This window comes from Mytilus californianus, unplaced genomic scaffold (assembly GCF_021869535.1).
Source record: "Mytilus californianus isolate M0D057914Y unplaced genomic scaffold, xbMytCali1.0.p SCAF_9, whole genome shotgun sequence".
In the NCBI taxonomy this organism is placed as follows: Eukaryota; Metazoa; Mollusca; class Bivalvia; order Mytilida; family Mytilidae; genus Mytilus; species Mytilus californianus.
The window spans coordinates 16,611,691-16,637,864 of NW_026262745.1; the positions used below are offsets into that span (position 1 = coordinate 16,611,691).

The 26,174-nt window shown below is 32.3% G+C and overlaps 1 protein-coding gene across 3 annotated transcripts in view; it reads right to left on the reverse strand.

The window, feature by feature from the left end:
- Positions 1 to 7,901: 7,901 nt before the first annotated feature.
- Positions 7,902 to 26,174, reverse strand: part of LOC127715391 (uncharacterized) — a 50,603-nt gene continuing 32,330 nt past the window's right edge. For 2 of the 3 annotated variants that reach the window (XM_052221429.1, XM_052221430.1), the window contains exons 6-11: positions 22,090 to 22,156; positions 17,097 to 17,161; positions 16,270 to 16,317; positions 14,077 to 14,115; positions 11,699 to 11,761; positions 7,902 to 11,345 (exon numbers count right to left, since the gene is read on the reverse strand). In XM_052221429.1, the coding sequence (XP_052077389.1) occupies positions 9,694 to 11,345; positions 11,699 to 11,761; positions 14,077 to 14,115; positions 16,270 to 16,317; positions 17,097 to 17,161; positions 22,090 to 22,156 (1,934 nt within the window). In that variant the 3' untranslated portion in view covers positions 7,902 to 9,693. The remainder of the gene's footprint in view (positions 11,346 to 11,698; positions 11,762 to 14,076; positions 14,116 to 16,269; positions 16,318 to 17,096; positions 17,162 to 22,089; positions 22,157 to 26,174) is intronic. The other variant, XM_052221431.1, reaches the window with a different exon arrangement.

Consider the following 26,174-nt stretch of genomic DNA (forward strand, 5'->3'; position numbering starts at 1 on the left):
ATTCAAGACCATCATGTATTATTTGTAAGGTAGATACGGAATATTTATCAACAAGGTCTTGGTATCTTCCAATGAACATTTTTAGAAACAGCACAAGACGTTCTTTGACATAACCTTGGCTCATCAACTTTCTGCTCAGACACTGGTGACGTTTTATAAAGTCTGAGTAGCAGCTGCAAGCTCTTGAATATCGAATTAGTTGGAAAATGTATATTTCATATGCAGGGAAAGTTGGTATATTGCTGCTAAGGTGGGGAAAATTTATAATTTCAAAATTAAAATCGTCTCGCTTGTCAAAGATTCTGGTATTGAGATGGCCACTTATGTCAAATTCGAGGTATAAGTCTCAAAATGAGGCGGAGGAAGCCGTGTCTGTTGTTTCTTTAATTTCTAGTTCTGGAGGATATATTAATGGAACTCAATCAGAAAAGTTTGGATTGTTAATGAAAAGAACATCATCAATATATCTGAATGTGAAATTAAATGATTGGGCTTCTTTGATTTTCTTGTTTTTGACAAGTGTCTGAAGGAACTCCGACTCATATGAAAATAAGAAGAGATTGGCAAGGAGAGGTAGTATCATTGAACCGGCGACCTAAATCATGTTAAAATGAATAATAAATGTCATACTTGTTATGAACATATATGTGCGTGTACATAAAAAAAAACGCAATTCAAACAATTTAAACATTATAATATTTATTGTATATGTTACATATAACCCACTGAACATATGTAAAACTGATTTGAAAATGTTATCCCCCGGTGAATAATACGGTTATTCACCGATGGGTGTAAAATTTTTAGGGTTATTCGTGCTTCCTTCCATTAAAATGAAAAATAACTGAATTATGTCACGTGATAATGTATAACCAATAAAATTGTTTATAATATATATAAGGTATATGAAGACGACATATGAATCAAATATATAAATGTTCAATGGAAACTGAAATTGACACTTTCCTAATTAACCTATCAAACTTATATATTACGTTTTTAAGATCACTTTTCGAAAATGAAGGCGAATATGAATCTTAAAAATTTGAAAAAATTCGTCAAGGTTCCGCGGAACCCAGTGTCTCGCCTACTTTGCTGTTAGTCGCAGGCTCAACAAAAATGGGGGAAAAAATTATTAAAAAATTTCCTCTAGATACTATCTTTTGATTGTAAGAAGCTTCTGTTCAAGTTTGGTAAAAATCCAAGAAGGTTTATGAATCTAATAAATGTTTTAAAAACTTTAACTGCAGACTGTACGTAATGTTAACTGGAATAAAACTAAGTCCATTTATAAGTAATACATGTATACGGAAAAACAGGAAATAAATTTTTACAAAATTTCCTTCTAGATACTAGCTTTTGATCATAAACAAGCTTTTGTCCAAGTTTGGTACAAATCCAGGATAGTTTAAGAAAATTTTGAAAGCTTTAACCACAGAGTGAATGTAATGTTAACTGGCAGAAAGTCCATTTATAAGTAAAATACGGATAAACAGGATTTTGTTTTAACAAAATTTACTTTTGAATACTATCTTATGATCACAAACCAGCTTCTGTCCAAATGTGGTACAAATCCAGGATAGTTTAAGAAAGCTATTAAAATTTTAAAAACTTTAACCACAGAGTGAATGTTATGTTAACTGGCAGAAAAAGTAAGTCCATATATGAGTAAAATACGGATAAACAGGATTTTTTTTTATACAATATTCTTCTGGATACTATCTTATGATTATAAACAAGCTTCTGTCCAAGTTTGGTTCAAATCTAGGATAGTTTAAGAAAGTTATTAAAATTTGAAAAACTTTAACCACAGAGTGAATGTAATGTTAACTAAGTCCATTTATGAGTAAAATACGGACAAACAGGATTATTTTTTTACAAAATTAACTTCTGGATACTATCTTATGATCATAAACAAGCTTCTGTGCAAGTTTGGTTGAAATACAGGATAATTTAAAAAAGTTATTAAAATTTCAAAAACTTTAACCACAGAGTGAATATTTGTGGACGCCGCCGACGACGACGACGACGCCGACGGAATGTAGGATCGCTATGTCTCACTTTTGCGACAAAAGTCGCAGGCTCGACAAAAATACAGCTATAATCATAGTAATAGGACTAAAAAAATTAAAGTTAAGAATCCTTATATTTCGAAACAGGGGGGGGGGGGGGGGACCTTAGCAGTTAGGCGCAAACAAGGTTAATTAATAATTTTCAATCAAATGCCTAACAGAGTGTGTACCCAATTTGTAAGTTCCATTTGATGTCAGAGGAAATATCCTTTGCAATAATGAACAATATATATCCCTTAAATGATCACTAAGTATAACTGACAAGTTGTTCATACCATTTAACCCATGCGTATGGAATAATGCCGTTCTACATAAAATATCGTTCCTGCGTATCGTTTAACAAGAGATATCAGTCATTACCTACTAAAATGTCGATTTAACGACAATCTAGGAAAATTCCTATTCGAGGACTGTATTAACATAAATATAGGAATGATATGTAGTCTGTTAGATACATTTTTTTGGAAATATTACATATTATTACGAAACTTCTTCGATAACGTACGTTATTCTATTAAACAGTTAAACAGATTTAATTATCCAAGTGACAGGGTAAAACTGATGATCGTAACTCAATTCCGGATATCACAAGATGTCAATAATACAATTACGTAAAATATCCTTCTTAAAATTCGTAAGAATTATAAATCATTTTTGGAATACCTAAATATGTCTCTTTACAAAAAGACCTGAATCATAGAAGAGTAGAAATAAATATCATTGTCACTGGTCGAACCAAATATCAACAGATTCCTAAGTTCAAAGACTCATTACTCCTACAAAAGTCAACTGATGAAAATTTCTTGTAGATATGCACATCTTCATTTTGGTTCCTTATTATATACAAAGCTTTATGAAATTCTGTTGTGTGGTTTCAAGGAGTTGCGATTAGAAACTGTTGAAGTAGCTATATATATATATTAAGGCCAAACTTCTAAGTTCAAAGGGGGCATAACTCCTAGACAAAATATTGAATGATAATTACCTGTCAATTCGTCCCTCTACAAAGTATGTCCTAACTATTTACAAAGTTTCCGGAAATCCTGTTTTGTTGTGTCAGAGGAGTTGCAATGACAAACTGTTGCAGTAGTATAGGCCAATATTCAAGTTCAAAGGGCATAACTCATAGTTAATCATAATTTCCTGTCGATATGCACATCTACAAATTATGTTTATTATCTATAAAGTTTCATGAAATCTGTTGTGTTGTTACAGAGAAGTTGATATGACAAACTTTGAAATAGTATATTTAGGCCGAAATTCTGAGTTTAGAGAAGCATATTATTCCAAGAAAAAATTGAATCATAACTTTCTGTCGGTATGCACATCTACATAGTTTATCCTAACTATCTACAAACTTTCATGAAATTCTGTTGTGTGGTTTCTGACAAGTTTCGATGAGAAACCGTTGCAGTAGCATATTTAAACCATAATTCTAGGCTCTAAGGGGCATAACTCCTAGAAAATATTGAATCATAATTTTCTGACGAAATGTATATCTACATATTAATATTTTCTAAGAATCTACAAAGTTTCATGAAATTCTTTTGCACGTTTTAGAGGAGTTGCTATCACAAGAACAAGACTGACGAATGGACTGGTTCATCGACGGACTGAAGGATGGACGGTGGACATGTCAAAATATTACACCCTACGGAACTAAAGATGTTTAAATGTATCTTTGAAACATTTCCCGTTTCAATTCTAAAGTTTATAATAAGGTAAAAAGCTAATGTTTCATGAACATATTAAAATTTCGGATTTATGGCAACTTTATATCCAAAATATTGCTCAGAAAACAAAATTATTATTATATAACTCGAATATTTAAACCCGTAAGAATTCAGTGCCAAAGGAAGGAATATCAGCAGTAGGGGCAAATGTCATGTTCCCTATGACATGTAAGAATCCAGTAGTACATATAGCCATGTGATATGGTTGTTTTATGGCGTATATATCTACCTTAAAGACCATGGATGACCTAGAAAATTTTACACCCCTACAGCAATTAAGCCTATTTGGATATGGGCGGTCCTTAGATAGATAAGAAATGGTTTAAACAGCTGATGATGATAATGTAAACAATAACACATGTTGAAATGGAAGGAAATGTATGTAAATAAAATAACTTACTGTACACATTATTTACATGATTAATTATGAAGAATGAAAAATAACAATTGAATAAATCCACTTTCTTAATTGTTTTGCCATAGTTCCAAATGTTTATGTAGATGTATCTGAACATTATAAAGAACTTTATAGTTCTGAAAACTGTCTTGTAAATGAGAAATATGGTCACAGATAAATAGAGATTATTTGTCTTTTCCATATATTGTTCCTATAAGTGTAAGATGGCGGTTTGTAATTTTTCTTTCCTTTCATGCTGCTTTGTGCATTTTTCCTTTCAGGATTCCAAATAGATGCAAAGCGTCTGTCCACATTTTCATTCCAGTGACAGACTGCTAAACAGGCTCTTGTGTTATAATTTGTATCACTAAACACAATTCTCTTGTCCTGAAACATGTTCATTGTATTGTTATAACGTTCTATATATGATGTATCCCGCGCAAGAACAAAATGATCTGGACTTTTGAAAATTACAGAATTATGGATCACACCTATACGAAGTTTTTCTGCTACAGGTCATGTGAGGACTATCCTTTTAGGTTCATAATTAAGATCTCTTTTGCATCTCGAGTCTGGATGACATTTAGTATGGTTGTTTTTGTAATGTTCCACAACATTAAGCAAAAGATCATTCAGCTCTTTATGATTTTGTTTGCAATTACAAATTGCCCAATGAAAGTGAGTGGCTGCTGATTCTACCTTGTCCTCAAGCTGGTCTGACCATGTTTTATCACGTAAATATTTTGGCTCAGAGGATAATTTTGTTTTATGGCACTTCACACAGCTTTTATTTCATGCCATGAATCATTCTGGTTTACTTCATCAGAATCGCATGTAAACTTATTTATACTCATGTTTCTGTCATGTGAATAAATACCCACTTTTACATCATCATCTTCTAAGTACTGGTATATTGTGTTCCAAGTTTCTCGTGTCTCTGTGATACAAAGTCGTCTGCCTTAGTAACATGTTCTCATTTCAGTACCTTGTGCATTTTCTCTCCAATGGCTACAACACTTGTATCCTTAGCGTTTTTTCTCTAACCATGGCGGGCATCAGTCATATAATGTCGATACTTGTAAAGTCTTCATACATGCCAACTTCTTCCATCAATGCTGTTTCAATGCTGCCATTGTACTCCTCATCAAAAAACTGTTTATAATTATTAAACATGTAGCTTTGTTTAGACTTGTTGATATGTCCAATATTGGCCCCCTGTGAAAATCTGTCGTAATGTACCGATAACATCCCACTGCATTCATATCCATGGAAGATTCTTGAATAACCATGTATTCTCCATTTGGCAAATACGGAAATGATGACCAAAGTACAGAATGATGCTTATCCTTGTCACATGTAAAGCTAATCGCTGCTTCATGTTCTTTCTGAGGTAGTTTTTTAACATTAAAGTGACCTGTACAAAATGAAGAATGATTTTCTAAAACACTGACCAATTTCTGTAAAAAAGTTTCAGCTGTCACAAAAAGTCGCTTATCAACATCCTTCTTTTTCACCTGAATAAATGTGTTTAAATTCATATTTTCCAATTTGGTCTCAGAGTCGTCCAGACTGTGTGTTGAAATAAATTCATCAAGAATATTCTCAAAAATGTTAGCATTATTAACAGGATGATTCATCTCTTTGACTATTATACTTCGGACATGTTGTAATTTATCCAGTACAGATTATTTCTTACTATCATCACAAGGTATAGAAATTTTTAAACAAAGAGGTCTTTTAGATTCCTTTTCCATCATTTAGGTATTGACAACTTATAAAAAATGGATCTAAATATAAGTTGGAAACTGGATACCTACATGGTATATGAGCCTGTATCTACAGGGTATCAACAGGAGTTCTGTAATGATCATGAAGAAATGATCTTACTTGCTTATTGAAATATTTTTTTTTCGGACTTGTTTTCCTCTTTCCTTTAAACATGTTAAATAAAAAGAAGAAATCAATGATATGAATTATTTTAAGAAAATCATTGAAATTATTTAATTTATCCTGCACTGACTCCTGAGTAAAATGCTACATAAAAATAACCAGGGATCACAGCAGGACAACACCTTGATTAATTTTTACATATAAAAGTCATAGATAAAACTCTAATATTTATTATGCCTGTGGAATCTCATCTGTTCTACACACAAAATAAATAAAATAAATAAAATGCCCTAGGAATTCATCCATGCTTTGTGATAGAATATGATACTGTCCATAAATCTTAGATAACAATTTTAGAGGGAAAGCTGATGTTTACATTAGTTTCTACATAGAAGTGTGGTCATCTCTGCAAATATGTCAACTGAGAGCACAATATTATCACTTTTTGTAAATGAAGAACAGAAAGAAACAATTCTAAATTTGTTTGGATACTATAACTGGGAGGTAAAAGAATTAAATGATGAACAAGCAACATGTGTCAATGAAACAACTCAAACTGATCAAATTCCTGAAAATGATGATTACAATGCATATGAGGAAACAGATGAAAACAGATTTGTTATTCAGCAAAATGAAGATAGTAACGAATGTCCTTTCTGTTTGTGTAAACCATGTATTACTGATGAAAGCAACAGACAATTGTTGTGGGAGACGGAGTGTCAGCAAAGACATAGGAGAAATAACAGCTTGAAAAAGGAAAAATATAAATACTTTTGGACAATGATGTGCCATCGAGATGTTTGGAGAGATGATAGATATCAGGAAAGACAATTGCAAGCTTCGGCACGTGATCCAAAATTCAGAAAATTTGTATGGCATAAACGAGATATAATGCCAATCTGTGTATTGAAACTTGTGCGAAACTGGCACCCCAATCTTGATAGCATCCCATACATGGGCCACCTATGGGAATAACCATTTTGCAAGTCATAAGTTTTACAATTAATAATTCTTCATAATTTACCTTTCTTTTTAAATCCAGACCTCATAAGCTATCTTGTTCTGTTCATGGTTTAAAAAAAAAAACGAAAAAGTGACTACATGGTTTACCTGTGAAATTGAAACTCGTACTTATAGAGATTATATATAATTCCTGTGGTGTTAAATACATTTATTAGTGACCATTCTTTGGATGTCTTGATAGACTGACTAGGATAATAATATTTATTTCCATGTTGGTTGGTAAGTAGATTATCAGTACATAAGTGCATGAAGTATAATCTAGACATGAATTTATTCACATGTTGTACACTTCCTGTGTAAATATAAACATAAAGCTGTTGCAATGGGAATCTCCTCCCTATCTGTCAATCACCAGATTTGAATTTGAACCTCATTTCATTTTAAAATGATTTACATATTAATTAGATTATTTTTTTCAAACTGTTTGGCTCTAAATAATTCTTGTTTATGTTCCCACCTCTGTAATTATTTTAAAGTAAAAAAGTAAGTAATGAATAAGAAATATCAAACAATGTTCCATAGACCTAAACCCTGCCATAAATTTGACTATATCCATATTTTCATGGATTGTCTCTCTTTAATACCTGTATGGAATAAACTATTAAAGTAAGTCGTATATGCACTTTGCGTTGTGTTTACTTTGCGTATATTATTTACAATGGCGAAGCCCATACAAGGTACAAATAACGTAACAAACATGTAAACGTAAGTACAGGAAACGTAACGTTATTACTTCGTACTTTTCTCAACATACTGGGGCCGCAAAGTGTATTATGTACAAAACAATGGAATATTACTTTTAATGTTCATCAATAAAGAAAAGAAATTTAATTTTACACTTGCAGGAATTACTGTCTTTTCATAACACAAAAAATAGGAATTTGAATTAAACTTTAACGAGTCCATGATTTTATTCTTTCCTTTGCACGAATTGATGCCTTCCGCACGGGCAATGTTCTTGTCGGTATTTCTTCGTTGTTTGGTTCGTCCACATATTCATCAGATGGTGGTACTTCGTTTATTTCTAGAGGATAGAGTTTGACGATCGGACGTGAAGTTCGACCACTGTTCGTTCTGATTATCGCCGAACGCACTAAACCATCGTTACCAGTAACAACTTCCTCAACTACTGCTGTTTTCCATTTTATTCGCGGTTTATCGTCATGCACTTGAACTACATCTCCTACTTTAATGTTAATCTTATTGTCTCCGGTCTTTTTATGAAATTCTCGAAGTGAGGTTAAGTACTCAAATTTCCAACGGTTCCAAGAATGTTCAATAAGTGTAGATAATCTTTAATGTTGTCAATTTCGGTACGTGGATACGGTAATGTTGTAACTCGGCGTCCATACAACAGGTGCGCGGGTGTTAACGGTTCACTATCAATAATGTCTGTAGAAACATATGTATTGACTGCTTCAGATATTTCAAAGCGTGCTCAAAGATTATCCTAGTCACGGCACCATAAATGTATGGAATAAACTAAGTAAGTCGTATATGTACTTTGTGTTGTGTTTACTTTGCGTATATTATTTACAATGGCGAAGCCCATAAAAGGTACAAATAACGTCACAAACATGTGAACGTAAGTACGGGAAACGTAACGTTATTACTTCGTACTATTCTCAACAATACCCTAGCCCCGGTCTTTAATGCATACTAAGCAGTTGTTGGCATTTGTAACTTTACGACGGGTGCCACTTGTGGAGTATAAACTGTATGAACTTCCAAAACTCCTGAAACCTTTTTTGGTTTCTGTTAGAGTTCCTGTTCGCCAATCTTTAGTATATTTTTTGCGTAGTATTTTGTGGAATGTTATTTGCCTTTTTATCGTTTCTCTTTTGTTTTTGCATATGGTGTTGTCTTTTATTATTTACTCATGGTTTTTGATTATACTGTTCATGACAAAAAAGTATAATTAGAAAATTTAGCGAAATCATCATCAATTCAAATGAAATATTTCATTACAAGTATATTATGACTCTTTTCACACGCTCTGAATCTACACTCGTTGTAAAAATACGAAAACATTGTTTGTCAGCTGATCTGCAACGTCCTTATTTGTGATATAGATCTAAAATAACTATTTGAGATATGCATACTTTTGAAAGTGGTAAAATATTTTGCATTTCAATTACCAAATGTAAAATAGTTATCGTATATATAACATATGTCTCTCTCTGCTTATAATATATAACATTTGAAAATTTTATATTGTATGAATGTTATTCATTAAATAATATTAATATATACAATGCAAGGACAGCTCAAAATAGAATATTTAAAATACAACAATATCACAAAAAAACTGTGCCTTGTACTAATTATTCTTGCTCTGATGTAAACCTTTTGATTTAGTACCAAATCTATTTTGAAAAATAGTATCCTTTGGTTTTTGTCCTAGTTTGGTTTTGCTATGTTGAACTGCTTTATGGTTTACTAATAGTTTAACTACTTCCTCGATCTTACATTCACGAGCAATATGAAGAGGTGTATAACCTTGTCTATCAGGTTTGTTTACACGCGCATTATTCAATATTAACATTTCCACAATATTATACATACTATGTGTACATGCTTAATGCAGCGGTGTTCTGTCTATTTTGTCTGATTCATCTATCTTGGCTTTCTTTTCAATCAGGTACTTAATTACATCTTCATGTCCCTTTTCACAAGCTATGTGAATGGGTGCCATACCTTTCGCGTCTTTTTCATTAATTGATATAACATCATTCCTGGTAAGTAGTCTAACAATATTTATATCACCTGTTTCACATCCATAATGAAGTGCAGTCTTTTTATCCTTATCTTTAATATCTCTGTCAGCTCCACCTTTTATGAGACATTCAACAATACGAACATGTCTGTTTTTACATGCTATATGGAGGGGTGTTTCTCCCCTTTTATTTTTCTTATTGATATCTGGACAATCACTGTATCTGAGAAAATGTCTAATAACATCTGAATATCCTACTAATGAAACAATATGAAGTACGTTTGACTCAGTTTCTCTGTCTTCAAGCATCTTTACTTTCACTTGTTTTCTAACATGAATGAGAAATTTTGCTCTGTTTTCCGCTGAATGGAATAGGTGATTACATAAAACATCATCAATGAAATTATTATTCATGTCAGATGTAAGACGACGATAAAAGTGATCTTCCATGTTCTGTTGTACGGTAATAGCATGGCGGCAACCATCTGTTTGTGATGAAAATAGCCGTAGTTTTTCTTTGATAAATACACTACTGCTGTGTGTTAGAATACTTTTTATAAATGATCCTCCTATACACATTGCGACAATATCAAACAATTCAGGACATAAAAAAGACAAGAACGTGTCGTCACCCTTGATAAATTCGCCTTTTAATGACGTAAATGTCATGAGCAACATACTTTTAGATGGGTATTGATCGAAACACGATTCATCACAAATGTCTTTAAAAATAATATGATCAGTTTTCTTAGAATTGATCATATCAAGAAGCATTTTATTTTCTACTCTATTGTTCAAGACGACAAGAATTGCTAACGCGAGATAACCAGTGTCGGAAAGTCTTTTGAAGCCAGAAATTTCTGCAGATACAATTTTTTTGGGATGTTTGAAGTATTCTAACACATATTCCTTGTTATGGGACGAACAAATTAATGGATAAAAATGATACAATATCAAAATATCATCAGAAATTAGTTCTGGTGGATCGGATTCAAAGTAAGACTTATAAATTTCTTTTCGTTCTTCCAATTTTAATCGTAGGTTTTCCGCAATTAGATTTTTGTGAATAAATGATACATGCTCTCTCAAAGATTCAAAATACTGTGCGTATAGTTGAAAAATGTATGTTCTGCATGTTATAAGCACCTTAACGGTATCACTTTTTTCAAATATTGTATTTATAGCTGACCCGCACTTTTCCAATTTAGCAATGATGTCAGGTATATTTGACGAGTATTTTCCTAGTATATCATCCATTAGAAAAAGCTGTCTTTGATTTCGATGGAAACGTCTTACAATTTGCTCTGGATCCGAAGCAACGGTTATTTCGTAGCCTTCCTTTTCTAGCCTTGAAATTATGTGGTATGCAATAGCGGTCTTTCCTGATCCGAAGGGTCCAGTAATTAAAACGCACGGGTTTTCTGTGATCGCGAGTAAAATTTCTTCTGAAGCATGAGTAGGTTTAAATTTCATTAAATTGTCTTTCAAACTTTCCATATCGCTTGTGTTTTCATCTTAAACGAAAAAGGTAAAGACATTTAATGACCATATATTTTTGATGGATTTTTTAAGGAAATCAGTTTAAACTGTTAATTTGTAATCAAAAATGGCATGTTTGACAAAGGCATTAAATGGGCTATATATCGTGCACTTAGAAACAAAATCAGTGTATTTTATTTATATATTGTTTAATATTTATCGCCTGTTATACTATATTATTATTATAATTGTATCTTTAGTACATCTTTAAAGGTCCGATGTGTAAGTTGCAGGCATTTGTTTATACACTATCATAGGCACATAATCTATACATAGAATTCAAAATTGTATTGGTATCTTTATATAAATCGTATATATTGTTTCATACGTATTGGTATTGCTGTTAGCATCTGTTTTTCATCCTCATAGATATTTCTTTTGTAAATGCCTTCTGTAAAATGACACAACAACATATACTTAAGTCATAAATGTTATAAATCTTAAAATAAATATGTTAGGTTAATGGCGCCTTCTGTAGGTTTTTTTCATAACGGAATTTTCTAACATGCAATAATATCAAAACGAAATCGATTAAAAGATACGTGACTTTTTGTATTATACTGGAGGAAAACCTCGTTCACAACAAGAATATTTATGCATTTTATTGAAATTGAGGATTTTGTTGCAAATCATGCCAAGACTCTTACAAACTTTCTTATTGATATTTTTGTTATTTCATTTAAACATTGAATACGCACTCCCATTTATTGTTTACACAAAATCCTAATCAAAATTTTAAATCCAAACTAGAGAGCTAATCTGGTGTTCAAAGATACTCCGCCTGCAGATTTTGTTTCTAAAGTTGCAAACTGTGAAATTGTACATGAATAAGAGGTGGTAATATATCGCAAGTGTTAATTCAATGTTAAATACCCAGTACTATGCTTCAGAACTTTGTGCTCAAAATCATTGGCTACTGTAAATAGTTATCAAAGGTACCAGGATTATAATTTAATACGCCAGACGCGCGTTTCGTCTTCATAAGACTCATCAATGACGCTCAGATCAAAATAGTTATAAAGCCAAACAAGTACAAAGTTGAAGAGGATTGAGGACCCAAAATTCCTAAAAGCTGTGCTAAATACGGCTAAGGTAATCTATTCCTTGGATAAGAAAATCCTTAGTTTTTCGAAAAATTCAAAGTTTTGTAACAGGAAATTTATAAAAATGACCATATAAATGATATTCATGTCAACACCGAAGTGCTGACTACTGGGCTGGTGATACCCTCGGGGACGAAACGTAAATCAGAGATTCAAACAATAAATTCGTAATTCGTATTACTGAGTTTACTGCATGTGAATACAAATGTTGTTTTTTTTAACACTCAAATTGATTCTGTATTGCACATATTGCTGTATTAACAATACAATTTAGTCAAGGTAACTACCATGCGCATTCTAGTCAGTGTATACACATTGACGTGTTAATCGAAGGGTTCTATTTCTTTCAACAAGTTTTACCTGATAAAGTGTTAGCTATAAGTTCTAGTCGTTTTCTTCCCTAAAACTTCTGTTTATTGCTCTCATATGTTATGACGTTTCGCTTAAAGGCTTGAGTGATATTCAAAAGATTAATTGAATCAAAATGAGGGACGCATGATCTTCAAGAAAAGAAATAGATCTATAATACTAATTACAATGGTAAAATTGATCGTCTTCTAATTTCATTGAAATACACAAATGTTTTCTTGAAGTTTAAAATAAATAGAAAAATACAGAAATTGCAAAATATTGTTCAAATATTTCGAGGGAAGCAGTTTGCAAACTAAAATTTCCTTTTAGAAAAGGCTTTCTAACTCCTTTCGATTTGACACAAGTTACTGTTTTTAAGCCTGACTTTGCTTTTTATATTTTCGCAGAACTGTAATACTTTATGTTTGGTTTGTTTGGCTCTTGCATTTACAAGAAAAAGCATAATGGTACTGCATTCAGGTGAACTGACTTAAATTTAATCAATCTGTTCTTTAAGGAAAATAATATGCACTTATTGTTAAATTATAAGGACAAAATCAATTTGTCTATAAAACTAGGTTTATCCCATCATTTTTCGGAAAGTACCTGTACCAAGTCAGGAATATGACAAATGTTTTCCAGTCATTCTGTTGGTTGATATAGTCGAGCGTTTCATTGTATCAGGTTTTATGGACTGCTCTCTTTTTGAATATACTTTGGAATTTAGAATTTTTATTAACAAGAATTTGTGTCACCTCTCAGTAAGTAAGTTTGTTTTATCCCTCTTTACCAGTTTTTAAAAACAGAGGAAGAAAATACCAAGAGTAAATTTGAAATTAAGTGTTGTAATTACATAATAATTATTGAAAAACTGGTCATTATCGTGATATATGGACTGCCCACAGGACAGTGGTATTGACTAAGACAGCGATAATGACTGAGCTCTTTTCTGGATTTACCTTTATAAGGAAGGTTCAAACCTAAACATTTAAAAGAACAGAATGTATCAGACCTAAACACGCAAAGTGCTATATGACCAAAAGGGACCTGACAAAAATACCCAAATTCATCTAAGGTCAATACGACAGTTGATGAAAGCGACATATGATATATTTCCTTAGTGTGATAAAAGAGTTCAAGGATATACTTTTACCATCTTTTTGCTCCATTAGGGAAAATAATACTGAAATCAAATGTGTTGTTCTGGCAAAATAAGTTGCTGTAAGTTTAGACATAATATAGTGTTTCTTACCAATGATAAGAATACCAATGATTTGCACGCAACAAATACCTGAAAAACAAGAACAACATTTTTACAAAATTAAAATCATGCTCTTGCATGAAATAGTTTTTTCTTAATTGTTTATAGTTCTATCAAAACAAATGTTTTTATGATTTGACTTGAGATAACCACTTAACTATTTCTCTTCTTCATTTTTAAGATGCTGTTAATTAAAAAGAAAATAAACAGTTTGTATAGCTCTCAATTATATTGTAATAAAATATACTTAACCAGCAGTGTCAGATGTATATTCTAAATTAATCTACAGATCTACGTACTGCTAAATCTGGGATCAAAATCTTTACAATTTACAATGTCGTAGTAATATCAAAACTTTTGTTTCTTCTACGATTCAATTTTAATAGATAATAAGTTTAAATTGGCCCCAATATGCTATAATCAGCATGACTAATATGCAATTTAAAAGATCAACTTATGTTAACCATACGTTTAATATGGCTGTTTGGCACGGTTAATAGGTGTTTTCATACGGACCAGCTGTATTTATTTCCTGTCAAAATAACTGGCGATACGGACCAGCTGTAGCTACTTCCTGTCATAAGAGCTGGCCATACGGACCAGCCATATGGACTGTTTTGATTATTTAATAAAAGTGTTACGAACTTGCTGATTCTGTATTGGCCCTGTATTGATTCTGGGTCAGCTGTATTAGCCCTCGGCTATACGGTTCTCTAACGGGCCGAGGGCCAATACAGCAGACCTTGAATCAATACATAGGCCAATACATAATTAGCAAGTTAGTAACACTATAATATTACCCACGCTCATTTGAAATATCAAATACATCGTCTCGTTGAACAGGGCTTTTTCTAAAAAAAATTGGAATCGTAGATACAAAAGAAAGTTGGTATTCCAATAGGTACTTATTGTGCAATCCTACTAACCGACTTCGTTTTGAGCTCATTTAAAGTAGAATTCAGAAAAACATTCCTTTAAGAAAAAGAACAAAAAAAAATCATTTTGCAAGGTTCTTTAATGTCACCTTTAGATATAATGATGAAGTTTTCTCGCTCAATAACCAACATTTCAGTGATTGCTTGAATCTTGCATCTCATATATCCAAGTGAATTTGAGATTAAGGATACTACCAAAACTAGAAGGTTTGTTTAATATCTTGATCTTTTCCTCCTCGATATTAACACAGTTGGACCACTTCAAACTAGAATAAATGACAAACTTGATGATTTCAACTATCAAATTGTAAACTTTCCATTTCTCTGCATAAGCATACAATCAGCCTCATCGTATTGCGTTTACATATTTTGATTTATACTTTCCGGTCTTACATGTTCAAACTATATGGACTCCTTTAGTGCTCCTTCCATGAAAAATGCTCCAACAGAGATATGAAGTTAAAAGACTGAAATCGACACTAAGTGAGTTTAACAGTCACCATCACGAATTAATTTGACGGATTACCTCAGTTTTTGTTTGTTATCTTGATTGGTCTTCTTAATCGATTTATGAGATTTAAATATCGGTAAAATACTGTCGTCTAAATTTATCAAATATTTGGTAAACAAATCTTCAAACTATGTTGTTTCCAATAAAATGTATCATTGCTTTATGGACGGAAAGTCTGTATAAATTTTACCGATGGTGTGCTATTCCCGATTGTGACATGTTGACAGGGTGGATTCGCATGGAGGGTGATGCAGAGTCTGATGTAGACGAAACATGCACCAGGCGTAACAACTTATACACCTGGTATCTTTGATGAGTTTTTTAATCCGGAAATACACTCAATTACAGTAGTTTCGTTCGTACGGGGTTTTTTATGAGCGGAAGTACAGAAAGAAAGTAATATAACAAAGATACCGGACTCAATGGAAAATTCAAAACGGAAAGTCCTTTATCAAATGGCAAAATCAAAAGCTGAAACAAATCATTCGAATGGAAAACAACTGTCATATTCCTGACTTGGTACAGGAATTTCCTTATGTAGAAAATGGTGGATTAAACCTGGTTTTATAGCTAGCTAAACCTTATTTCTGTTAAGGCAGACCGAACGATATTATCGGCCAGTATCGGACTATATATTCTGACATCTTCTGGCATTAATTTATTATGACCTTACAAATCAAATAAAAACATTAATTATTAAATCTAAGATATGTCAGCAAATATGATTAAAAAAGTTACCTATAACCAGCAAAATCAGCACCGAGACGACAATTTTTAGGACAGGAACTGTAAAAAATAACAATGTATTTTTTTGTTGTTTAAAATGATTTTCAAAGAAAATTGGGATAAAATTATAAACTCAAAAAATTCCCAGTAACTATTGACATTTCCCTAATATGATTAATTTTATGAATAATGTATGTCACTTTAGAACATGACTTGCCTTTATAAGTCCAGAAACAAGTTTAATATATATTCAAAAAGGGGATTTGTATTTTCTTAAATATTGCTTGTATATGATTCAAAATTTCAAATTCTGTTACCATTTAGTTAACGTGATCAGCGTTATCCAATAGGTTGAAAAGTAAAATAACATACGTTTATAATATGAATATTCATTAGAATCCTCTTTGGATAAAAAAGTTTTTTTTATCTGGTCTTCAGTCCTTAGAAATAATACGTATACACCTTGCGACATGAATAACACCAAAAACTGACCGATAGGTAAAAGGCTCTGTGTAAATTAACGATACATTTTTAGGGCTTTATGCACATGTAGAATCATGCTGCTAATTATTAAACTAAAAGGTAAATGTTTAACGATGAAAAATATATTTTTTTATCGAACAATAATGCCTAAATAGGACAGCAAGAGTCACCAAATATATTAGACAGAACAACAAATCATCAGACTAGACTTCTAAAAATTAACGTACAAAGACATGGAACACAAACAATATCTATACTGTCGAACAAAGTCTTTTTCGAAATTTTTTTTTATAAATAACGCTTGTATAAAGAGACAACATTGTGTTAAGAAATTGTATACCGAAAGTAATACCTACCATCATTATAATCATGAGAATAACCTGGCTCATTTTTGGACAGGATCTGTGTTTCAGTATCTTCTCTGATAATATTAAGAAAATTTTAAAAGTGATATGAAATCATCAAATGCAAAAAAAATAAATATAAAACATTTATCAAAACGAAAATTGTTGTCGCAACGTTGCTAATGACAAGCATACAAAGGAACTTACTTTAAATAAATCAAATATTAACAGCAATAACTATCCTTTCCTAGATTTAGATGGGTCAGTTTTACACCAGAAACTCTACACAAAAATTTACGACAAAAGGGATGATTTTACTTTCACTGTTGTTAATTTTCCATTTTTAAACGGTGTTGTTCCTTTAACACCGTCTTACGGTGTTTATGTATCCTAACTGGTTCGCTATGCCCGTGTCTGTAGTGACGTTTTGGATTTCAATGAGCATAATCTATGTATAACTGGTAATTAATTAAGTCAGGGATTTCGTTACCACATATTACTTTAAATATTTACTAAATTCTTCCATAGATACAAAGATTTATATTTCAAATTTGGCAAATTGTAGTTAACTTATTTCAAACGGAATAGCATATCCTAAATTTTACGGAGATGTTGTTTACCGAGCCCGGAAACTTAGACAAGATCCGGATAAAATCAGCAATCTTTTAAATAAACTTATTCTAAAGTGTTACCAATTCAATACTGTAATTAGCCCTTTGAATATTGTTTTATTGGTATAAAAATTGATTTTTATATCAGTAAATTAAAACCTTACTAATTATTATTGTTATGCACATATGCAATTTCACGGTACTCCAATCTGTCGATACCTATATTTTGGCATTGCACAAGGTCATGTTTTTCTCTGACTGTTAATGACGTCTTTACACTATATCCATTGAATGTTGGATGTGTACTGATTAATATTTTTGATACTTGTACATGATTGTTTTATTAGTTGTTATTGGATTTGAACTAGCTATCAGTAACTGCAAGTACTCTTAGATCTGGTCTTTGTGTCTTTTTTGTTGTTTGGAATGTATAAATACCCTGTCACGTCCGGTCTGTGTTTTCTTATGTTTTTGTGCTTTTTTTCGATCTGATGAGATAAACCCTTTTCAACTGATTTTTATAGTTTGTTCTTTCGTTGTGTTGTAACACCACTGTCCCAGGTTAGTGAAAGGGTTGAGCGCCCACATACATGTTTAACCCCACTACATTATGTATGTGCCTGTACAAAGTCAGGAGCCTGTAGTTCTGTGGTTGTCGTTAGTTCATGTCTGTCATATATGTTTTTCGTAAAATATTTTGTTATAAATTATGCGGTTAGTTTTCTCAATTGAATTGTTTCATATATTTCATGTCTGTCCTTTTTATAGCCGACTATACGGTATGGGTTTTTCTCATTGTTGAAGGCCGTATGGTTGCCTATAATTGCTTACATCCACTTCATTTCAACTTTGGTGGATAGTTGTCTCACTGCAATCATACTACATCTCCTTATTTTTGCAGAAAAATCACTAACTTCATCAAATCGGTTACGTGAATTTAAAAGTATTTTTTTATGGAAAATGTACATGAAGTTTACTGCAATATCTACTCCGCGGGCATACAATTCGATGAAAATGAAGACTGCTTGGTTTTCTATTATCAATAAATTCGTATATGACAGTTGTTCGTATTGAGTTTTGATGTACGGCGGGGAAAGCTGCACAACAATATTGCATTAAAAATACACTGCAACGTAATTTAGCGCCACAAGGATAAATATTATCTCAATTATTTTAACAAAAAATTATTTCTTTTTCTAGCTGACAAAAAATGAACCCAAGAACCCCCATTTTTTTCTTTTGCGATCGAATATGTACTACTTATAAAATGTTATATTAAATTGCAAGAAAGAATCAACGATATAAAGTTTTCTGTGTGCATTTTTATTAGAAAGAAAAATGTCTTCTGCTTTATATTTCCGATATAATATGATTCTTCAAAATTCTAACTCATTAAACTTTCATTGTAAGGACTGCCCGAAAGGCAAGTAAATAAAGGAACAATTTTCAAAAAACCCGGTGATAATACCTCTTTCCGATTAAAAGTGGTGTAAATTTTTTGGAAAAGTATTGAAAAATGTAAATTTGTGTTTTTGCATGAAACATACAAAACTCAAGCTGAAATATCTCGGAAGGTAAGTCATAATGGGATAATTTTTCTCTGCATATTTCGATAGTGCTTAACAAAATGGACTTTGTGTCAAAATCATTAGGAAAATCAACTAGGGATCTTTTCTGTATTGTATGCCCTTAAGAATTGAATCGGTACTTCTGCTAACAAACTGTTAGTGAAGAGGATACCGTCGTCCAAGAATCAAGGGCTTAATCATTTTGCCTGATATAAATGATACATGTCCATTTAGATTGTGTATGTTCCGTTAATATGTTTTGCAATTGAAAAAGAACTTTGGATGCAACTCATTTAAGCAAGGTTACAAAAGGGGAGTGATCACAGTCGGAATCAGCACTCACAACTGAAAACAAAAAGTATAACAAAATTACTGAACCCCAAGGCAAATTCGAAAAGGGTAACTCCATTAAAACTGACAAAATCAAACGTTATTAATCAAAGAAAAAAGTGAAAAACAACTGCCATATTTCTGACTTAGTACAGGCATTTTTCGAAGGAAATGGTGGGTTAAACCTGGTTTAATAGCTAGCTACTTTCCAATTGTATGAAAGTTGTTTATTGTCCCGTTATATTGACAAAATGGTTAAACAACCCAAACAGACCGAGGTTAATGTGACTATAATTGGAATCAAGCAGCCAAAACTATGTAAACATACATCACAGACATAAAACACAACTGACTTAAAAATTCAAACAAACATACAAATTAATCTAGCAAACTGGCCAACAAAACAATTGCAGAAGAAGAGAGACCGACAACATTATGACAGAAATATAAAATGTCGAAATAACAAACAGCATTCTACAATAAACTACATAAAAACTAAAGACTGAGCAACACGAATCCAAAAACAAGGGTGATCCCATGTGTTTCGGAACGGTAAATAAATCCTGCTGCAGATGTGACAGTCGTTAACATTAGATGGATGAGATGTCCTTTGTCAGCCTATTTGGTAATGATACTTATTTTAGTTACTTGGTACAAGTAATGTCAGGAAATTTTGCTCGTACATATTTGAATTGGTAACATATGTTAATAAATACTTTATTAAGTACAGTTATTGGCAATAGTTTTGTATGTTCATCAACATGTATAGGAACAAGTAATTTCGGGATCACTTTGGCTGCATAAGATCTGACCAAACCTCTTTCGTGTGTCGTTAGGACAATTGAAGGTTACACACCGTGCTCAATTTTCAGTGTTAATTAGGACTGTGTTCGAATTGTAAACAATACGTAAAGTTATTTCAGTAATAAAAAACTGTAAATTGACGATGTAAATAAAAAGGGTTGATTAATCTATGCATATTCACCAATTATTACATTTTTTGTGAATATAAAATTAGTTTGCATCGAATTCCTGACAAATTATATATTTTTAAAAAGTGATGCTATTAAACAATGAGTCGCTCTTATATATGAAAAAAACAACGTTAATATGTCGTTCAGATGTGTTTTCTCAAGCTGCACATAAAACATTCAATGTTTAATTTTCATTCGATTAAGTCATTTCACAGATGATTTGTCTTTGTTGGCAAATTAATGTATAGGTAGATCTGCGATTTTTATGCAATCTTCATAAAAAGTTAAAAAGTCACAAAGGATCAGCAAACATAGTCGTGGCTGGAAAGAAAAATCCAACAAACATTTCACAGAAAAACTAAAAACCCAAAGTGAAAGCACGTGCTAGAAAAGGGTACATGTTTCCTGTTTTGTTGATGAAAACCGTCGTGTTGTGATTTCAGTCAATAAACTGGTGATTAGTAACATTCGATGACGTCACGAATAAGGAAAGAAGGACATAATGGCGGATAGGACAAATGAAACATATCAGTGAGTATCTATTTCAAAACGGTCAACCAAGTCTGCAAACCTCGCAAGAATTACTCTCTCTCACGATCTCTTAATCCAATAGCTTCCATGTAAGCAGTTAGTTTATCAAATTGAAAAATGAAATTTCTCGAATATCTTTAAAAATGGGATATATACTAGTTAACAAAAAAAAACGATACACGACTTGACAAAGCAATATTTTTCAACATTACAAATTAGTCATAGTAAATAACTATAACAAATTTTATCATCATTAATAATAAGCGTAAAAAAACTAAAGATGCACACAAAAATACGGATCAAAGTTCCAATACGGAAAGTGATATTTACGAGATCTAGCTGATACCGGAAATGACTTCTTCTTGACGCAAATATTGCTTCCAATCTTCAACGCATAGGTCTATTCAGTCTTTTGATAAATTAAGGTATGTTACATCCCACAAACATAGCGATTTGTTGCTAGTCAAGCGTTTCCGTTGCTTTCGAGCAATTTTACTCGACAATATGGTATTGCACCTTCACTTTCGTGTACTGAATTTCATTGACACTGGCCATTCTTACAATGTTTGTTTCCATTATTTTCCCTCTTAGTATGAATTTGATTGATTGGTTGTTATTGCTAAATTAATTAATTGATAAATTTAATGAATATTCATTACGAGAAGGAAGCAACAATAAAATAGTATTTTAACTCCTATTGGAAATAAGGCGTTCGAATAACCATGATCTTTCAATTGCCTTGCAACAGGCAACAAACAGGTCAAGCACAAAAGTTCCTGTAGCGTTTTTAACGTGTTTAATGCAGATAGAGAGGATTTTCATAACATAGGTAATAGATCATGAGCAGACGCCGATGATTATGCATGCTGCACATCCCAAAAGGACTTCCCATCAGCATTTGTCTGGTGTTTTTGTAGATTTTTGACAATCTCCCTTTCTATTTTCAAGGAATGACAATTAAAATAATTCATTTATAAATATGTTATCTTACACACTTATAGTTGGTATTGGACACTGTGAGTTTGCAAGCAACTCCTCCACTGATGCACATTTATAATCTGAAGAAGAAAATTCTTTTAATTCGTTATAATAAGTTTACGTCTAAACACCAAAAAAATAAATCTTAGATCAAATGAAATCAACATTTAAAGATTTTATTACTGTGTTAAATTTATTACCTTTTAGAATAAATTTATTCAAAGGATCAATGAGTTTAATTGGATTTTGTAGCTAAGTTTACGGTCTCTATAAACAACATGACCGTAAAAATTAGGATGTGATATCCCGTTTTAAAATGAATTATGCAGGTGCAGCCAAACTTTATTACTAAATATTTGTATCTATGAAAGAATTTGATAAAAATTCTAATTAATTTGTGGTAAGGAAATTCCTGATTTAATCACTTCCCATGTATACATAAATTACCTTCATTGAAATCTAATGCTCGACTACGCGACGACAGACACAGACTTTCCTGAATAGTACGTAATTTAATAGAAGAAAGGGAACTAGTTAACAGGACACATGGTACAGACAGATTAGTCGTAGAACACTAACTATAAAATGACATGAAACGAAATTTGAAGGTTTTTTCTGTAGTTTTGGCAGCCAGTACATAGTAGGAACCTTCCAATGTTCAGATGAGGTCTAAAGCTGAAATGTGGTAGTGACATAATTATTTACTATTTGACTCTCTGTAGAGCGCACGGCCTTGAATGAGGAAACATTTATATTTCACTCTTAGGAACTTTCGTTTAGTATTTACGTCACACCACCACCACCACATTGTTGGCTGCTTTGTAGGCCGGTTCGAAAACAAACCGCTTTGCTAGTACTTGAATTTTGTTTTTATCTTGAAAATGAGCGCATTACTAACCCTTTTATTGATTTTTAAATTATTTTCGAAATGTGATATCTCCCCAATATTCAAACATTCATTCACATAGGAATCGAGTGATTTTTGTCAGATTTCTCCCGTTTACATCATATTTTATAACAGGACGAAAGAGCGATTAGTGTTCGACAAAGGACGATATTTTAGTCCTTTTTCAGAAAGGTTATAACCTCTTGGTCTTGAACGATTTTGAGGTCCCCTGTTATTACATGACCATATGGATCATATTTAAAATTCGATGTTTCATGAAAGATCATTGTTTTCTATACTGACGTCTGTTGTAACTGACGTATAATCAAAAATGAAACTTCTTCTGGCTTTTTATACGTGTATGAAATTATAGGGGCTCTATATTATCAAAATACAGAACGGTCTAGTCATTCAAAATACTAGGTAATTTAGAATATGGCTTTTATGATCTTCAGGTTTGTAATACGAGGGAACAGCTGTGTATGGTGACAACAAGCTGTTATGATGCGTGTACACTCAAATCTTGTGTTGAAAAACAATATTGTGTAATTTACTAACTGGTATTTGACCCAGCTTGCACAACAATGGATGTCTACCTTTTTTCTTTTAAATATAGATATGGATGTTCTTGTGATTATATGAAAAAATCACGTCCTGTTTGTCCTATATTTTGAATACCACATTTCGGTTAATTCATGTTACAAGATAGTTGAGGCTCTGAATTTTTCAAGTAATGTCATTTTCTGGCATAGGTCAGGAATATTTGTGGATATCCTCATCTACATTTGTTGCATAATCCAGCTGCATTATTAAACACGTTTATGAAAAAATGCTAAATTTAGAGGTCAATTTCGATTTGTGTCATTTGAATTTATGTTTGAAATGTAGTTTTATAAGCCCGTAGATATTCGGGAAGTGGATATTTTTTTTTTAATTTTACCTTTTCTTACACCTTTTCATGAAGTGTCCAACTCTGGAGGAAAAGATAACTGTTCAAACCATACAAATGTGCAGAATCTCAAAAACACTAACCAATTCAGTGCAGTATTTTATTTTTTTTTTTAATACCAAAATAGACATTGTTGTAGAAAAACAACGTGCCTCTATAGTTTCGGAGTTACAGAAAAACTGCAGACAAAAGTTGACTTCAAAGGAGAAGGGATAAAATCCGCTTTTCTTTTAAAAGAGACTCCGTTATCTGGACCGCATTTAGAACTTTTGCCAGGCTTAAGTGTTTATGAAGCATTCGACTAGATTGATTCAGAGAATAAGGTTAACTCGCTGCATTTATTTGCACACGTCCTAAGTCAGGAGCCTGTTGTTCAGTGGTTGTCGATTGTTGGTTTGGTTTATAAGCGTTTCTCGTTTTTCGTTGTTTTATATAGATTAGACCATTGGTTTTCTTGTTTCAATTGTTTTACACCTGGAAGGAGATTGAGAAGAAGGCAAAAGACTAGCCAATATGGCGGGGACTGGTTGAGGCCTTTTGTGCTGACAGTCACGAAGAGGATGCGACCTTAGATTTGATCTTACCAGCGAATATTATCATATAAATATTCAATCCAATTTTCATATATTCAGGGTTTTTCTTAAAAATTTAGTATTAAGATACGACTTTTCGTATTTTCAGTTCTAGCAGCGCTATTTATATATTAACAAAGAAATAAGACCCTTAGTTTCTTTAGTCTCCTTTTGGAGGTCTGTGGATTTGTGATGATTTCTAGAGTTGTGAGTAGGCAAGTGTACATTTGCAAAATTATCTTAAACACGCAGGTTTTCTTGTGAATGAAAAAAAAAGTCAAAGGCACCCGATTCAAGTTTTTGGACTGTTTAGGTTTTACCTGGAACCTTTTGGAATGGAGCCATTGATATGCCTGTTCATAAATTTGAAAATCTCCGCACTTAAGTGCAACCTTAGGCTTATGATAAGCTTCACTTTTGGTGTCAAAATATTGATAATGTATCACCTAGAGTTAGTTCCCCTTGGTGCGGACTACCAGAGCGTATTATTTACACGTATGTAAGTGATCACGCTGGAGCTGGTATTTTACTAGATGAGGCTACCTAAAATTTAACTGTATGTGGAATGAGGTTGATAAAGGTCTCATACTTTAGAGAGCTAAAAGATGTAGATTAATTACTGAAGACACTGGTGTTCAAACCTTAAGAACAAATTTGTAAAACTATATTTAGATATTAATCAGAATGTCATTAGAATTGTCAAAATTGGCAGTATGAAGTCATTGCTTCAGTGATTTGTGTTTTCTTTATTTCATTCTTGTCTTCTGTGTAATATTGATTTATTAGTTGATTGGTTGCCCAGACAAATTCTAGCAGTGATTTCATTAGTAAGATCTTCGACTTTGACGATTTGGGTATACATTAGTGTATTTTCAGATATTTTGATAAATCATAAGCCCCTTTACCCGCGATACATTTGCTATTAGTAACAACTATTAAGTTGGGAAAAGTGTTATTTTTTATTCTAGACGCCAGGTTCTAGCGGGGTTTACGCTTTCGCCCACAATTGGGTACAGCTGGATAGTTCCACATATACAGTTGAGAACGGTTACACATTTGTTTTTTTTTTTGTTTTTTTTTGTATATATAAAGGTGTACTCGGTGTGCCAAAATGAGTATCGGCATCTTTTTAGCCGGCTATCGTTGATTTGATTGAACAATTTAAACCTTGCATTGTAGATTAATTAGAATAGAAATATCCAATTAACTCTTTGAACAACTGGTTCAGATAATCTAGCATTTTACTCAGACTTTCCAAAGCAGTGTCTATGTGTTACGTGTTGATGCTAATCTTATTTGAGTATTTCTCCTGTAATTTTAACTTCTTGTGCGCCTCTTTTTAAGTTTTAATATATAATAAGAGAGGTGTGTATACTGATACGGAATATGGAGATGTTAATTTGCAGAGAACTGTGCTCCCTTTAAGAGATGACTCTATACTATTTTTGTACATATGGAATATGGGATGTTTATTTGAAGAGAAGTACTGTACTCCCAATTAAGAGCTATCCGCATTCTGTATAAATTAAGTTTATGTAGGACTCCACTTTCTTAATGATAATTAGAGCGTTTGTTTTGAGCAATTTTGTTAAATTGCTTGAATGTACTTTTATATGTGTTTACAAATACATGCACATATTTATCTATAATCATGTTTGGTTATTTTTCTCATTCATTAGTCTGATATTTTT